Source organism: Megalobrama amblycephala, linkage group LG1, assembly GCF_018812025.1.
Source record: "Megalobrama amblycephala isolate DHTTF-2021 linkage group LG1, ASM1881202v1, whole genome shotgun sequence".
Classification (NCBI taxonomy): Eukaryota; Metazoa; Chordata; class Actinopteri; order Cypriniformes; family Xenocyprididae; genus Megalobrama; species Megalobrama amblycephala.
In genome coordinates this window covers 63,618,490-63,636,309 of record NC_063044.1, presented here as the reverse complement: position 1 = coordinate 63,636,309, position 17,820 = coordinate 63,618,490, and the positions used below count along the sequence as shown (strand labels likewise).

The 17,820-nt window shown below is 35.9% G+C and overlaps 2 protein-coding genes across 4 annotated transcripts; both read left to right on the top strand.

Annotated features, from left to right (window-relative positions):
- Window positions 1–1,320: 1,320 nt before the first annotated feature.
- On the top strand, window positions 1,321–12,558 carry spsb3a (splA/ryanodine receptor domain and SOCS box containing 3a). 2 transcript variants are annotated; one of them, XM_048208838.1, is made up of 7 exons: window positions 1,321–1,498; window positions 7,011–7,157; window positions 7,329–7,501; window positions 7,599–7,786; window positions 9,754–9,856; window positions 9,969–10,094; window positions 10,883–12,558. In XM_048208838.1, exons 2-7 carry the CDS (start codon window positions 7,093–7,095, stop codon window positions 11,236–11,238), a joined length of 1,011 nt encoding a protein of 336 aa, XP_048064795.1. In that variant the 5' UTR covers window positions 1,321–1,498; window positions 7,011–7,092; the 3' UTR covers window positions 11,239–12,558. The 2 variants fall into 2 exon arrangements, with proteins under 2 accessions (XP_048064795.1, XP_048064787.1); XM_048208830.1 differs by having other exon boundaries at window positions 1,324–1,498; window positions 7,324–7,501.
- An 863-nt stretch (window positions 12,559–13,421) lies between these two features.
- On the top strand, window positions 13,422–17,807 carry mrps34 (mitochondrial ribosomal protein S34). 2 transcript variants are annotated; one of them, XR_007187371.1, is made up of 5 exons: window positions 13,422–13,547; window positions 14,377–14,699; window positions 14,792–14,834; window positions 17,133–17,540; window positions 17,580–17,807. XR_007187371.1 is itself a non-coding variant. In XM_048208819.1 (4 exons), exons 2-4 carry the CDS (start codon window positions 14,382–14,384, stop codon window positions 17,429–17,431), a joined length of 660 nt encoding a protein of 219 aa, XP_048064776.1. In that variant the 5' UTR covers window positions 13,422–13,547; window positions 14,377–14,381; the 3' UTR covers window positions 17,432–17,807. The 2 variants fall into 2 exon arrangements, 1 of the variants encoding a protein (XP_048064776.1); XM_048208819.1 differs by having other exon boundaries at window positions 17,133–17,807.
- The last annotated feature ends 13 nt before the right edge of the window (window positions 17,808–17,820 follow it).

Sequence of the window (17,820 nt, the reverse complement as noted above, 5' to 3'; positions counted from 1 at the left end):
ATGTATAATTAATTCTAAAGTGAAGATCATGGTAACCCACTTAAGTGTTACCAAACACATCAGACGGAATTACTGTACAAAACTGTACAAAAACCTCGAAAGTTTAAAATGACTTCAGTAGTTACTAGAGAGTTATCATGGAATTATCAAGGAATTACTCATTATTTGGATCAGTATTCTAAAGTAAGAACACTTTAGAATACTGATCCAAATAATTATAGTAATTCCATCTGAAGGATTTGGTAATACTTCAGTCATCACTTGTGGTTTACCATGACCTTCACTTTAGAATTAATTATACATTATGCATTATTCACATTAATTATGAACATGTATATAGTAGTTCTTAGTAGTTCTCTGGGAGGAATGAAAAAACAGTAGTTACTGATTAGTTAATAGTGAACTACCACCTTCAACTGAGCACTATTACTTACTAATTCATTCATCTGAGTTTCTTGATAGTTAATAATAGTTACTAGAGTGTTAATAATGCATTACTCATTTGTTCATGTGTAGTTATTCATTAATGAAGGATCAGTATTCTAAGTGTTACCATGTATTCATGAAATTGTGATATACAGATGTAATAATAAAAAAAAAAAGACTAGAAGCTTAATGGTCCTAAAATAGGCTTCATTGTCTTTATGCAAAATATAATTTCTTATTTCTTTCTTTTGATTTTGGCCTAAAGGTGCGTTCATGGCCTGTCGTAAGTCCCGCAATGACGCTATTTAAACTTGTAAAAAGCGTTCATGTCCTCGTAGAGCTCATAATGCTATAGACGCATAATTCCCAGTCAGTGGACGTCAATGGATCCGAACATAACGTCACGTGGTGACATCTCGAGACTTCAAACTGATCAGGTTTGACAGCTGTGTGTTATGTCAACAAAATACCAATCTTAATCACTGTAAATGAACAAAATTCGGGTCTAACTTTTGTGGATAACAAATTGTAGATAACAGATTGTTCTGAAACATGTGGTAGAATATTTTGGTTAAATTGATCGCTTGAAAATTGCTATACCAGAACATGAAGAACGCAGAAAGAACTGTTTGTCTAATTGAAACTATTCAGTTTAATCAATAATAACAAATGTAACTTCTGCCTCTAGGTACTCCCGCTCCCGCTACACTTGTCTGGATTTGGGAACGATTGGGAAGCGTGCCTTGAACGTCAGAAAGGGGTTTTGCCTTCAGGCTTGGGACGAGCTTGACATTTAAGTGACAGCTGTTTAGACCTATAGTTACGCGAGCTGTACAATAAACCACGCCCACTTGGAATTTTCGGCCAATGGAGTTTTGATCTGGAGAGGCGGGACTTGCTAAAGCATTGTTTACGTCTGTCGTGAAAGTAGGTCACAGGAAAGTGTGACAGTTAGCTGGTGCCTAGTGGACAGAATCCGATTCCCTTCACAGATACATACATTAGAGTGTCATAATAAAAATCTTTAGGTATACGGGACTCCAGCGATCGCGGTGGTACCCCCAAAAGACAGGTAAGTTTGCTTGTGTTTGTCCTAGTGAATGCAGCAGCCAGGATGTAGCGCCTGCTAAGTCCGTTAGCGCCAAGATCATATATTATATGGCGAAGCCTGTTGCACTTTCTGACAATTATTGTCATACGGACTGGTGTAGTGTTGAAATCCAAACAGCATTGGGTTTTATTAGCTTGATTACAGGCGAACTGTTCTCCTGCAAGCGATTAAGCCTTCATCTCTTCAGACTTGCAAGGTGTCTGGCTCTCGCTGACCATTTTCTGCGAGGCCTAACGAGAGAACGTGTTATTTATTTTATTTTATTTTATTTTATTTATTTAACGGTATTTATTTTGGAATCTGTCTTAAGAAGATACATGTCGGTACATGTCAAAGACTTCATAATGACTGCTTGTGTGAAATGAAATGATTGAATGCACGTCATTAACAGTTAAACTGAACGTGTTGCCTGTTTACATCCCGCGCGAAATACTACAGAGAAATAATACTACAGTGTAATACTACAGTGTAATACTACAGTGTAATACTACAGTGAAATACTACAGGGAAATAATACTACAGTGAAATACTACAGTGAAATACTACAGTGTAATACTGCATAGAAATACTACAGTGAAATACTACAGTGTAATACTGCATAGAAATACTACAGTGTAATACTACAGTGAAATAATACTACAGTGTAATACTGCATAGAAATACTACAGTGTAATACTACAGTGTAATACTACAGTGTAATACTACAGTGAAATAATACTACAGTGAAATAATACTACAGTGTAATACTACAGTGTAATACTGCATAGAAATACTACAGTGAAATACTACAGTGTAATACTGCATAGAAATACTACAGTGTAATACTACAGTGTAATACTACAGTGTAATACTACAGTGAAATACTACAGTGTAATACTACAGTGAAATACTACAGTGAAATACTACAGTGTAATACTACAGTGAAATACTGCAGAGAAATACTACAGTGAAATACTACACTGTAGTATTTAAATATTTGAAATACTACAGTGTAATACTACAGTGAAAAACTACAGTGAAATACTACACTGTAGTATTTAAATATTTGAAATACTACAGTGTAATACTACAGTGAAAAACTACAGTGAAATACTACACTGTAGTATTTAAATATTTGAAATACTACAGTGTAATACTACAGTGAAACACTACAGTGAAATACTACAGTGTAATACTACAGTGAAATACAACATTGTAGTATTTAAATATTTGAAATACTACAGTGAAATACTACCGTGAAATACTGCAGTGTAATACTATCGTGAAATACTGCAGTGTAATACTACAGTGAAAAACTACAGTGTAATACTACAGTGTAATACTACAGTGTAATACTACAGTGAAAAACTACAGTGTAATACTACAGTGTAATACTACAGTGAAAAACTACAGTGTAATACTACAGTGTAATACTACAGTGTAATACTACAGTGTAATACTACAGTGTAATACTACAGTGAAATACTACAGTGAAATACTACAGTGTAATACTACAGTGAAATACTGCAGAGAAATACTACAGTGAAATACTACACTGTAGTATTTAAATATTTGAAATACTACAGTGAAATACTACAGTGAAAAACTACAGTGAAATACTACACTGTAGTATTTAAATATTTGAAATACTACAGTGTAATACTACAGTGAAAAACTACAGTGAAATACTACACTGTAGTATTTAAATATTTGAAATACTACAGTGTAATACTACAGTGAAACACTACAGTGAAATACTACAGTGTAATACTACAGTGAAATACAACATTGTAGTATTTAAATATTTGAAATACTACAGTGAAATACTACTGTGAAATACTGCAGTGTAATACTATCGTGAAATACTGCAGTGTAATACTATCGTGAAATACTGCAGTGTAATACTACAGTGTAATACTACCGTGCAATACTGCAGTGTAATACTACAGTGTAATACTACCGTGAAATACTACAGTGAAATACTACAGGTACAGTGTTGCTTCACGAGCGCACCTCACGTGCAACGGGTCGACAATAAAACACACTATTTGAAGCTTTAAACAATGAGCACATGAGGTAGGGACACAAAAGTTTATATGGCTTATATCAAACTAATATATTGGTACACTGTATATTAACACACAGTTCCTTAAAACTATTTTTTATGCTTGACTATATAAGTCAATAAACTTAAATTCTATTAAACTGACTTAAAAAGATGAGTTGAATCTTGTATAACCTGTTAATACACACTCACATACTCACACTCACATGTTTGTTTTTGTGAATTGTGGGGACATTCCATAGACGTAATGGTTTTTATACTGTACAAACTGTATTTTCAATCCCCCTACACTACCCCTACCCATCACAGGAAACTATGCACATTTTTACTTTCTCAAAAAAACTCATTCTGTATGATTTATAAGCCTTTCGAAAAGTGCGGACATTTGTTAATAGTGTAATAACTAGGGTTGCAAAGGGGTGGAAAGTTTACAGTAAATTTCCGGAAACTTTCCACGGGAACTTAACCTGGGGAATTTTGGAAATATTCCAATTTGGAAACTTAGCGGGAATTTATGAGATTTTATTGGAATTCATTGGAAATTTTGGGAAATTTATATTTCCATATTATATTTATATTAAATTTATTTATTTATAATAATAAATATTGATTTATTTATAATAATAAATAATGAAATAAGTTATTTATTTTTCGCATTCAGTTAATTTTAATGTAATAAATATGTAAAATAAATATATTTTTATTGCAGCAATTGTTATGTGTTATTTATTTCAGTGTTACATGATCCTTTTAAAATCATTCTAATATACTATTTATTACTATTTATTGCTCAGTTATTATCAATGTTGGAAACAGTTGTGGTGCTTAATATTTTTTTTGGAACCTGTAATAATTTTTTCAGGATTCATTGATGAATAAAAAGTTAAAAAGAACATACAGTGCCCTCCACAATTATTGGCACCCTTAGTAATTATGAGCAAAAGCAGCTGTGAAAATAAATCTGCATTGTTTATCCTTTTGATCTTTCATTCAAAAAATTCACAAAATTATAACCTTTCATTTAAGGAAAATAATTGAAAGTGGGGGGAAACTCACATTATGAAATAAATGTTTTTCTCCAAAACACGCTGGCCACAATTATTGGCACCCTTTTATTCAAAACTTTTTGCAACCTCCTTTTGCCAAGAGAACAGCTCTGAGTCTTCTTCTATAATGCCTGATGAGTTTGGAGAACACCTGACAAGAGATCTGAGGCCATTCCTTCATGCAGAATCTCTCCAGATCCTTTAGATTCCCAGCTTCATGCTGGTGCTTCTTCTCTTCGGTTCACTCCACTCATTTTCTTTAGGGTCAGGTCAGGGGACTGGGAAGACCATGGCAGAAGCTTCATTTTGTGCTCAGTGACACATTTTTGTGCTGGTTTTGTTGTTTGTTTTGGATCATTGTCCTGATGGAAGATCCAACCACGGCCCATTAGGTTTTGATTTTTTTATCTGTTGGTATTTGATAGAATCCATGACACAATGTATCTGAACAAGTTGTCCAGGACCTCCAACACAAAAATAGGCCCACAACATTAAAGATCCAGCAGTATATTTAACCGTGGACATGGAGCACTTTTTATCCATGTGTGCTCCAAACCCATCTGGTGGGTTTGCTGCCAAAAAGCTCTTTTTTTAGTTTCATCTGACCATAGAAGCCAGTCCCGTTTGAAGTTCCAGTCGTGTCTGACAACTGAATATGCTGGAGATTGTTTCTGGATGAGAGCAGAGGATTTTTCTTGAAACCCTCCCGAACAACTTGTGGGGATGTAGGTGCTTTTGATAATTTTTTTTAGGCTTTCTGAGACTCAAGACTCAACTAATCTCTGCAATTCTCCAGCTGTGATCCTTGGAGAGTCTTTGTCAACTCAAACTTTCCTCCTCACCGCGCATTAGGACGATTTAGACACACGTCCTCTTCCAGGCAGATTTGTAACATCTTTATTGGAACATCTTAATTATTGCCCTGATAGTGGGATTTTCAATGCTTCAGCTATTTTCTTACAGCCACTTTCTATTTTGTGAAGCTCGACAATCATTTGCTGCACATCAGAACTATAACTTTGGTTTTACTCATTGTGATCAATGATTAAGGAAATTTGGCCTTTGTGTTTCCTCATGTTTATTCTCCTGTGGAACAGGAAGTCATGGCTGGACAATTTCATGTTCATGATCACCCTGGTATGCTAAAAAATGTAAATATAAATGGGAATATACTTCAGAGATATTTTACTAATAAGAATTTCTAGGGGTGCCAATAATTATGGCCAACATGTATTGGAGAAAAACATTTATTTCATAATGTGAGTTTCCCCCCACTTTAAACTGTTTTCCTTCAATGAAAGGTTAGAATTTTGTGAATTTTTTGAATGAAAGATCAAAAGGATAAACAATGCAGATTTATTTTCACAGCCGCCTTTGCTTATAATTACTAAGGGTGCCAATAATTGTGGAGGGCACAGTAATTTATTCAAAATGGAAATATTTTCTAACAATATCACTTTTTTATCAATTTCACATAGTTGCTGAATAAAAGTATTAATTTCTTTCAAAAAAAGAAAGGAAAAAAATGACTGACCCCACAATTTTGAACGGTAGTGTATATTGTTACAAAATATTTCTATTTTAAATAAATGCTGTTCTTTAAATTTGTATTCATCAAAGAATCCTGAAAAAAGTATTAAGCAGCACAACTGTTTCCAACATTGATAATTGAGTATCAAATCATCATATTAGAATGACTTCTGAAGGATCATGTGACACTGAAGACTGGAGTAATGATGCTGAAAATACAGCTTTGCATCACAGGAATAAATTACATTTTAATGTATATTAAAATAGAAAACCATTATTTTAAATTGTAGTTATAATTCACAATATTACAGTTTTTTTCTGTATTTTTTTCTACAACATAATTGGTTATTAATATTTTGTTGGTTCTCTTGTTTTTGCATGTGTTCATAATTTCTTTAAATGACAGATAGCCTGGTTTAACATTATGTCTACACAATATGACGTTTCATTGCATTATCACAAATAAAACAGTTGACTCCAAGCACAACTATGCAATATGCTTACCAAAGCTTTACAAATATTTAATGATATAAAGAGTGAAGATGTAAATTTTCCTTGGCCAGACATCACTTTTGGTGACTACTGTATATAGAAAACATCAACTGCTTCTGCTTGATTGCTTGTTTCATCGCACAATGTAAACCTCTGAATATGGTCGGCAAGCTTTAATCTGCTAATATGTGACTATAAGGCATGAAGATAGTAAGATATTATTAACATCATAACTTTCTGTAAAGCTTCTTTGAAACCTTTGTGCTTTGTGCATTGTGAAAAGTGCTATACAAATGAATTTGACTTGACTTGACTGTTTGTTCTCTTTGTTTATGCTTTGTTAAACAACTGTGATTGACAGGTGCGGTGGCTCCTGGTTGGCATGTCAAGGCGGAGCAGAAACAGCAGGGCGTGGAGGTACGTGTGGAGTGGAATCCGACGGGATGCAGATGCGAGAGCGCTGGTGCTCGCCTCCGAGAGTGACGAATGGAGTTATGATCGCCAGCAGGTTGGTGTGGATGATGTGGAAATGCCTTTAGATGAGGCGGTGTGAGTGGCCTTTTGTCTGAAGTGCTGAACATTACAAGAGCCGTTTCAGTTCAAAAAAGCACAAATGGCTGACAAAACGGAGGGAAACTATGTCAGATCTGAATTTGCACGCATATGTCCCGCAGTACAGTGACTCTGATTCCGAAGCCGAGTATCCATCCATTGTGCCGGCGGTTCCGAGTGCAGTGCCTGTAACGGGAGAGTCATACTGCAGCTGTGATTCACAGATGGAGCTCAGCTGTAACCCACGGCTCCGGGGTTACACGCACTTGCGAGACTGCCACTGTGGAGAAGATGACCAAGGTGGTGCCACATGCAACATTAATACATTTTTGTTTACCTTGATCATGCTTATTGTGACTAAACTTGTTCTCTTATTGGCTGTTCACTTGTTTGTCAGATTTTGACTGGGTGTGGGATGAGGGCAGCCGGTCGTCTGCAACGCTGCTGAGCTGTGAGAACAGGAAAGTGAGCTTCCACTCGGAATATAGCTGTGGAACTGCAGCCATTCGCGGCTCCAAAGAACTCTCGGAGGGACAACACTTCTGGGAGATTAAAATGACTTCCCCTGTCTACGGCACAGACATGGTGAGAGATGAGAGGACAGATGTGCATCTTTATGCATGGTTGTCTGGTAGTAATAGTCAGTATGATTTTTGTGAATATGAGGCATCCTGCTTTTTTTGGGCATCTTATCTGAAAAGGGTTGATGCTAAACTTAGACATTTAGCAGCATGGCTGATTCAGCAGATTGAAGCATAACTGTCAGCATACAGCTACTAAGGATGAAACTTGCTGAATCAGTTGAGTTTTCCAAGATGTGAACCACATTGCATTACTTTTTGAAAATGTGTACACTTCAGTTCAAAAGTTTGGGCTCAAGATTTTTTTGTTTTATAAATTAATACTTCAGAAAAGGTGCATTAAACTGATCAAAAGTGACAGTAAAGACATTTATAATGGTACAAAAGATTTCCGTTTCAAATAAATACTGTTTTTGTTTTTTACTTTCAATTTATCAAAGAACCCTGAAAAAAGTATAATAATAATAATATGTTTTATTTATATAGCGCCTTTCAAGGACCCAAGGACGCTTTACATAAAGTTAATAGATAACATGAACACAGATATATACAGGTATACAGTCAGTATACAACACATGATCAATCAAATGGAGCAAACAGAGATAATATAATATACAACATAAGTTAGAGAAGCAGGCCTAGAGCTGAAAATTTAGGCAAGCAATTAATTAACAAAACATATTGTAAATACTGGAGTTTTGAGAGCAGTTTTAAAGGTCTGAAGTGAAGAGACAACACAAAGGTTTTGTGGTAGTTTGTTCCAGAGCTTAGAAGCTGAAATGCTGAAAGCCCTACCACCCACACTAGATAAATGGACCTTGGGTACTGCAAGCATATTCTCAGAGCTCAATCTCAGAGTACCGGCTGAACCATGAAGGTGCTGAACCATGATGAGCCTTGAACACTAGAACAAGAATCTTAAACTGAATATGATAGATAACAGAGAGGCAGTGTAGTTGCTGTAAGACAGGAGTGATGTGGGCTGATTTTTTTGGTGAATGCGAGGGCCTGAGCATCTGAATTTTGAATTAGCTGCAAGCGATTTAGGACTTTGTTAGGTAGGCCATAAAACAAGGAGTTGCAATAATCCAGACGCAAAGTTATAAAAGCATGAACAACAGTTTCAGCATCTTTGAAATTTAGTGAAAGTCTTAAACAGACAATATTGTGAAGATGGAAGAAACAGGACTTGACAAGCTGATTGATATGGGGTTCAGAAGAATCTAACAATACACCAAAAATGCATATAGTGGAAGAGGGATGGACTATAACTCCGTCAGTGTTAATGGAGAAGTCAAGTTGGGAGGAGACTAGGGATTTAGGGCCTGCTAACAGAATTTCATTTTTTTCTGTATTCAACTTTAAGTAATTTTGAGCCATCCATACTTTGAGATCATGAAAGCAAGTTGTTAAGTGGGAGAAAAAAACAGAATTGGGCTGTACAATAAAATAGATTTTCGTATCATCAGTGTAACTGTGGAAATTAAAACCATGTTGCCACATGATCTGACCCAGAGGAAGTATGTAGATTAAAAATAGAAGTGGACCAAGGACAGATGGCAAAAATGACAGAATGAGATTTGCATTTGTCAATGCTAGTTTCCACAAAAATATTAAGCAGCACAACTGTTTTCAACATTGATAATACTAAGAAATGTTTCTTGAGCAGCAAATCATCATATTAGAATAATTTCTGAAGGATCATGTGACACTGAAGACTGGAGTCATGATGCTAAAAATTAAGCTTTGCCATCACAGGAATAAAATACCTTTTAAAATATATTAAAATAGAAAACAGTTATTTTAAATTGTGATAACATTTCACAATTTACTGTTTTTACTGTATTTTTGATCAAATAAATGCAGCCTTAGTGAGCAGAAGAGACTTCATACCAACCCTAAACTTTTGAACGGAAGTATATGTGGGATTGTTTATTCTTAATGGTTGAATTCTCTGTTTGTTTATGTTAGATGGTTGGTATTGGCACATCAGATGTGAATCTGGACAAATACAGACACACATTCTGCAGCCTGCTGGGTAAAGATGAAGACAGCTGGGGTCTGTCATATACAGGTAAAACGGGTTCAGTTCGCAAACACATACTTATGTTTAAAACACCTATACTTTACATGAAAGCATAGTGCATAAGGATTCTTTTGCAATGTTACATATGTGTTTTTGTCAGGTCTGTTACATCACAACGGTGATAAAGTGAGCTTTTCGTCACGCTTCGGACAGGGATCCATTATTGGCGTTCACTTGGACACCTGGCACGGCACTCTCACTTTCTACAAAAACCGCAAGTGCATCGGTAAGAGCTATGCTTTCAGCTGTGATCGTTTCTTTTTTTTTTTTTTTTTGAAGTATAATTCACATTTTTAAGTGTCAGTTTATCTCTAGGGGAGATGATATGTAACAGAGATAACAGTGATGTTCCTGGAAAAGAATGTCAACAGAAAATGTCAAAGCTTATAGTAACCAGACAAACATGTTTTTGACAATATTAACATTACATTTTTTTCTGTTTAGTTAACTGTAAGAAACAGTAATAAAATATTGTTATATACTTATTATTATTATTATTGTATTTTTCTTATTATTGAGCAGTTATTTGTGTGTGTATTTCAGTTTTCTCTAATTTGCAACATAACTTTAAATGACATTAAATTGTAATTATTGTTAGAATTACAATTATTACATGGATTTACATCATGTTTTTGCTACGTTTGCAAGATTACATCTCTTAATTCACCCCCTTTAAAACATCTCTACAATGTACCAATTTTTTATAACAAATAGTTTGTTAGTTACAGTAGTCTACTTATTTGAAAAATTGTCAGTTACCTTTTTCAAGAGTCGTGCTTTGCATTCATATATGCATAAGAAACAGGACCTAACCGTGTTTTGTGATCATGATATTACAAGCCTAGGCTATAACAACTAGTTGTTCAGACTAGTCTTGTGTGAAAATCTGTAACTGCACATCCCTGTGTTTTGGAGATCAGACACTATTGAGCAGTCACACACCCGGAGAGCAGGTTTATCACTGTTAACCCACTCATTTAATACCATTTAACCTGTATGTTGTGTGTGTGGCAGGTGTAGCAGCTACAGAGATGAAGAATAAACGTGTTTTTCCAATGGCGTGTTCCACCGCGGCCAAAAGCAGCATGAAGGTGATTCGCTCCGTCTCCGCTCCCACCTCTCTACAGTACCTTTGTTGCTCACGACTCCGCAAGCTGCTCCCATCTGGAGTCGACGCCCTTCGAGTCCTGCCCCTGCCGCCCGGCCTCAGACACCTTCTTCACTCCAAACTGGGATGGGTGCTAAGCCTGGATCATACGCACACGCACTCGAACACACACACCCCGCCAGGACCCTCCTCGGGCAGTGACTCTGAGGGCTGCTCCTCGGACCCGGAGGCCTGCCAGCGGAAACGTTGCCGCTGGACCTGAGGCCGCGTGTGCCGCGTGCGCATCCACTCAGCTTGTCATTATGCACACATCAGAAAACGTCTCAACAAAAAAAAGAAGAATCGACATATATAAACACTGGACGTGTGCTGTCAATCACAACGGTGGATAACAGAGCTTGCTAAATAACTTTGAAAAGAATTCAAGGTCAGTCAAGCCTGTTTTACTAGTTTTGTCGCTAAATCATCTATCATTCAAGGCTCTACAGGTAGTTACAGTATTCATAGTCACTTTTTATTCTGTTGTGAACTCCCAGTGGAATTAAGACCATTAGCTCTTCAGACAAAAAGCAAGATATGAACCTCATAAACCTGTTTTGATGTGGGGAACAATAATGTGCAACCATATGAAACACAGGCAAACACTCAAACTGTTTTCATGCACAAAGAACACAAACAATACATGACACCTTGAGTGAACTGTAAGTTTCTTCATTCCTGGTGTCCCTTGGAAGCAGGAGACGATACCTGATCTTCTCTTAAGTAATGCATATTCACATGTCATTCTCCATTACAGGCCAGACAAACATCTCAGTACTTCAGAGTGCCACGGTCTGTTCCCTCTTTATGTTTAAACAACCATTGTCTGTTTTTACTCTATTCTTATTTTATCAAACTCGGACTTACAAACAGACAGCAAGTGACAACAGTGACGTCATGATGAATATTGTCTGCATAAATGTGTTTTAAATACCATTACATTCAAATGGTAAGGAAAATGTATTGTGTATTTTGACAGTTTTTGTCTCTAGGAATTACTTTGGGCCCTAGTTATAACTCAAAGTGTGTGTGTGTGTATGTGTATCTGAACAGTATTTCCAGAGGAATTCAGATTCCCTGAAAATACCTTGATGCAGTTGTCAAACTGACTGATGCTAACAGAAGTAGAGGTTGATTCAGTTTTCAATCTGTGCAACATCTCTACATGAGGTTCATATTGAATTCATATGGGGTTTATATTGCAGGTTTTGTAAGTCATTGTTTAAAAAAAAAAGCAAATCATGTTTTTGTTATGCATAAAGCACTTTTTGCGCTTATTGTATGTATAGAAATATATACAGGTCCCTATACTGTCTTCTGCACGTAATGTATGTCATAAGCGCTCTCTTTCTCTCATTCACTCTCTCTCTTTATTCTCTTCTCTCTTCATTTTCTTACTTCTTCTACAACCTTCATTAAGCATGGCCTTTTATATGAGTCAAGAAAAAAATAAGTAAAGTTATATATGCATTAAAATAGGGGCTGAATATGTTTTTGTTTGTTTGTTCTTTTTGAGGTCTTAATAAAGGTTTCCAAAACTCAATTATAGTGTTGGTCTTATTACAAAGAAAAATTTAAACTACACCTCATACTTTTGGATGATGCATTTCTAATTAATTTTGTACAGATATTTCTGACAAAATGTTGCATAATGAAAGTACTGCAGACAAGATTATTTATGTAACTTAGGCCTGACTAACAAATTGACAATGTTTGTAGCTGAACATATTTAAGGTGAGAAACATCTGAGATAATCTTTTTTTATGTGTGTGTGTGTGTATATATACACTGCCCTCCAAAAGTTTGGAAACACCCCTGACAAAGTGTGGTTTTGGACGATATCAGCATAAATCCTTATCATTTTCTAGTGCAAATACATCACAGTAACTTGACATTATCATTGAAGACCAGCAATAATAATTGTTATTTTGATTACATAATAATGGCAATATATACATGTCAAAGTCAGACATGCCCCTTTGCCAGCTGTGATGCCTGGTTACTGGTTTAAACTTGGCCCAGGTTTGTAAAAGATTTTTGGGTCAGCAGCACACCTTAATAGCTTCAACAATTGATTGCCAGTTAAGTTTAGAATACAATGAACCGATTAGAACCCAGTTTAGGTCAGATAGCTGCTAATGCTGGATATTTTGATGATATTTTTTCTATGTATAAACTGTTTATGTAATAAAATATGTTTTCGTAGTTTGTGTTGTCCCTTATCAGAGCAAAATTATCACAAATTAAAAAGGATTCATGCCAATATTGTCCAAAACCCCACTTTTCTGGGGCGTTTCCAAACTTTTGGAGGGCAGTGTGTGTATATATATATATATATATATATATATATATATATATATATATATATATATATATTGCTTCAAACTCAAGTATGTTATGGACTACAAAATCGCTAGTGTTCGTCGCTCTAAGCGGAACAGAAACACGCACGCGCGTTTCGCACGGACTGATTTCCGTGACGGACAGCAGCAGCTGTGACGTAATTGTGTGGAGGTCAAATCAAACAGATAGGTAAGATAACTGTCGTTGACTGGAAAATTGGTTGATAATGTGGGCTTATTTGTACTTAATTAATTCATTATTCTTCTGTTGACTTTGGCTGTAGTGCTTTGCGTTCACCCATATATCTGATACCTTATGATTTGCTGTAACACGTGCAGCATGTCTGCACGAGACTATGCAGCTGGTTGTTGTTTAGCTGGTCCGATGAAAGTAGTTACTGTTCAGATGTTTCTGTTAGATATTGTACATTTTATATTAACATACGTCCAAAATAATGAGGAAATATTGGCAAAATTGATACTTAATGGTTCCTGAATCATACGCAGTGTCATCAATGGAGAGATCAAAGCTACAGCTGTAAATCACATCTCTAAATATACTTAAAACCTATAGCCTTCAAACCTATATCGTAATGTTAAATAGAAAGTCTTCTGAGTGTTTTGTGCGAAATACATCAGCATATAAATAACAGTGTACCATGCTCTTAATATATTATATTTTGCATATAATACTTATAATAACAGACTTTTATAGGTAATATTTAAGACTTTTCTTCCAGTTTTTTAGTTCTTTGTTTGTTCCCTGGTTATATATACAGTGAAGTCCAAAAATGTAAATGAATAGTTTAAATGCTTCTATTTTGTGTTTACATTTTCTCACTTTTTTCATTTCAAATTATATTATTAGCATAACAATTTGAGTGAAAAGCTGAACTGAACATTACATGAATTTCAGAAAGCCTCAGTATTTGATATGCATTAATGGCAGTAGCACTCAAGTATATTTATGTCTATATTTTGGTGCATAATTTTTTGTAATTTTTTTATTGGTCATCCAGACAACATGGTAAAGAAGAAGCGTCTGAGGCTTATAGCCGAGATGGCACGGAAGATCCGGGCCTACCGGGAGCTGAAGAATCGTCCCCAGGACTCTCAGCGCTATGCCTTAGATTATGACACCATGACGCGGCCCTTTACTGGCAAAAAGCTGCCAGTGTTGGCTTGGAAGGATGTGCAGAGAGAAACCCGCCTCTTTTCGTTACTATCTGGCATGCGCATGTTTGGTGTGGGTCGACTCTTCACACGCAAATCATGGCTGGACGAGCATACAGAGCCATGCTACTGGAAAATAACAAAAGTCAAGGTGGATTATACAGCAGAGGTACGTTCTGTGTGTGTTTGACTATTTTAATTGCACAAATGTTAATGTATGAGTGCGTGTGTGAAATCAGACACTGATGTTTTCTCCTTTAGAACATGGATCATGGGAAAGCATGGGGTATTCTAACATTCAGAGGTAAGAAAAGATCTTTTCTGTGAATAACTAATAACTAATTCACAACCATTAAAGGCAGGGTAGGTAAAAAATGTATAAAAAACTTTTTTTCAAAATTTGTTTAAACTTTATTTATATATCAATACATAATTAAAATGTAAGTACTCTGAAAAAGAAAGTATAAAAATCGAGTGTCTGTAGACCTCTCACGACTGTTTTAAAGACAGCTCATTATTTCCATTCACTCCACCCCCTCCCTTCTGGGCTCCTTCCAAAGCCACGCCCCCAAAACGCATGAACGTGCGACTCCGACCACTGAGCTGGAAGACGCATTATTTACCTGAGACGAGCGGAGAGGAAGGAGCACAGTGCATGTAGTGACATCATGTCAGAATCACATGTAATAAAAATAACTTTATAATTATGAAGATAAACATAATTTAATTCTCTAACGAGTTAGTTATCTATAAGGCAAAGCTAAAAACAGGTTGCATGATACACGTTTTTCCATTACCATCATTTACACTGTGATGAAGATGAATTTCGTGTAAGATTCATAACATATACGTTGTTCTACAGATAAACAGAGTAACATACACTCAAATATCAACTCACAACTGCATTGCAGACACAAAATAATAACACACACATACAACAAAGTGTGTACGACACACACAGATACAAGATAAAGACATCAGTAAACATAGGTAGAGAATATAAAAACAAAACAAAGGCGAAAAAAAACGTGCAGGTAAACTTACAGGTGAACATGGTAGAAGAGTTAGACAGAGGGTAAATATAGTTCTAAGAAAAGTTCCTAGATGCGGAGTAACGTTAGGCCTACTATCTGTTAAACATGTATTTAGTTATCTAAAGCAAAATTATGCACAATTCAACACTATAGCTATCATCTTGAGCTAGGCCTATAGATTATTTATCGTCTCTACTACGGCTCGCTAAGTAATGTTATGTTAGCTATATTACGCAGCTACGTGTGCTAGTGACACATGCTTCATGAAAAATAAACGAAAAAATATGTATGATTAAAATACAAAAAGAAAGATTTACCTGTCCAGCAGAAATAAAGCCATCAAGGAGTCACTTTTCAGCCCCTTGAGTTCCCTCAGTTCTCGCCATCGCTGGAGAGCCACGCCGATATTAACTCGCGTTTTATTTCTTTGTTTATCCAAAGACTTTTTGTTCATTGCCTTTTCTTGTACTGTTACTGTCTTCCTTTTTTGCCGGGTTTGCCTTCACTAACTGCATAGGCCGGTACTGTGAATTTTGCTTGCTGTTTCTCTGCCATTGTTTTGGTATTCCTAGGATCCATGCCTCTTGAATTCCCCAAATCAAACGTGCGTGCGCAAGTGGGCAGGTCATGTGTGGCAAAAGGGTGGTTGCCATGGTTGCGAGAGAGTGACAGCCGCCTAAGCCAATCCTATGTTTCGTCCCGGATGGAAATAATGAGCTGTGTTTAATACAGATTAAACGGTCACTCGATTTTTATACTCTTTTTATCAGAGTTCCTACATTTTAATTATGCATGTATATATATATATAGAAAGTTTAAACAAATTTGGAACAAAATTTCTTACCTACCCTGCCTTTAATAAGGTCACTTATTTTTAATAAAAGTTAGTTCCTTAAATAAATGTTCTGCCTTATGATTTCTTAATATTTGTGGCATTGCTAATATATTTAAGGTCAATTATTTTGAAAGTCATCTGCTTAATAAATAAATGTAAATCTAAGATTAATGACTAGTTGTTTTTATACTGGCCTCTAGTGGAGTAGTTGTGATAAAATTGTTTATATGGGAAATTGAGCTCAGTAAATGTTCAGCACTTAATATTTTACAGGGGTGTGGTTGGAGCAGATTAAGACACTTCTGAAAAAGATGTATCAGTTTCCACAAAAATATTAAACAACACATTTGTATATCCACAACTGTTTTCAACATTGATAATAATAAGAAATATTTCTTGAGCAGAAAATCATCATATTAGAATGATTTCTGAAGGATCATGTGACACTGAAGACTGGAGAAATGATGCTGAAAATACAGCTTTGACATCACAGGAATAAATTATTACATTTTAAAATATATTCACATGGATAACATTGTAATAATATTTCACAACATACTGTTTTACTGTATTTTGATCAATTAAATCTAATGAATGATAGTGAATGAGTGACAGCATTACATATTTTCATTAGAACTATACAGAAAAAAGAAATGTATCAAGCAAATAATTAACAAATGTAGCAAATAAATACAGCAGCCTCACTGTGACACATAATTTGGATGTGTTTCAGGTAAAGAGGAGCCTGCAGAGCGTGAAGTGGATAAAGTGATGTATCATGACTGGCGACTGGTGCCCAAACATGAAGAAGAGGTCTTCAAGCACTGTGAACCTGTCCCTGAGCCCCCTGTCCGTTATGTGAAATACCCGCCCCTGCTGCGTGCCATGATCCTGGCCCAGCAAGCCAAACAGCTGGGTGTGGATGCCAGCACTATCCCAGAGCCCTCTCTACCATTGAAACGGGATGTCTTGCTCAATTATGAGTACTTCAGGAGTCAGGATGAGAAGAAACAAGAGGGTACACCTGTCTGATGCTCAGGTCCACTTGAAGGTCATGCTGTGGAGATCTGGAGTTCTCTTGCAGTGGTCTTGATAGGAACTTCTTCTCTTGCTCCTAATCTGATGGGCACTGCTTGTAGTAAAAGACTCGTTTGTGATTAATGCTATGTTTTATTAGAACAAAATATAGCTAAGTTTTCATCCATCTTCCTTGGATCATGTCGCTATTTACTGAGGGGGAAAAAAAGCACATTTGGACAGGTGACCAATAGAAGAATCCTCTGTGGAAAGACTCTTTGTTTTTAATGTCTGTGTTAATATATGTGTAATATTCTTTACAATATGTAAACTAAATATGATTAAGTTGTATGCATTATTACAGATATAGAATAAAAATGGGTCAACTGAACTTGGTCTAGTTT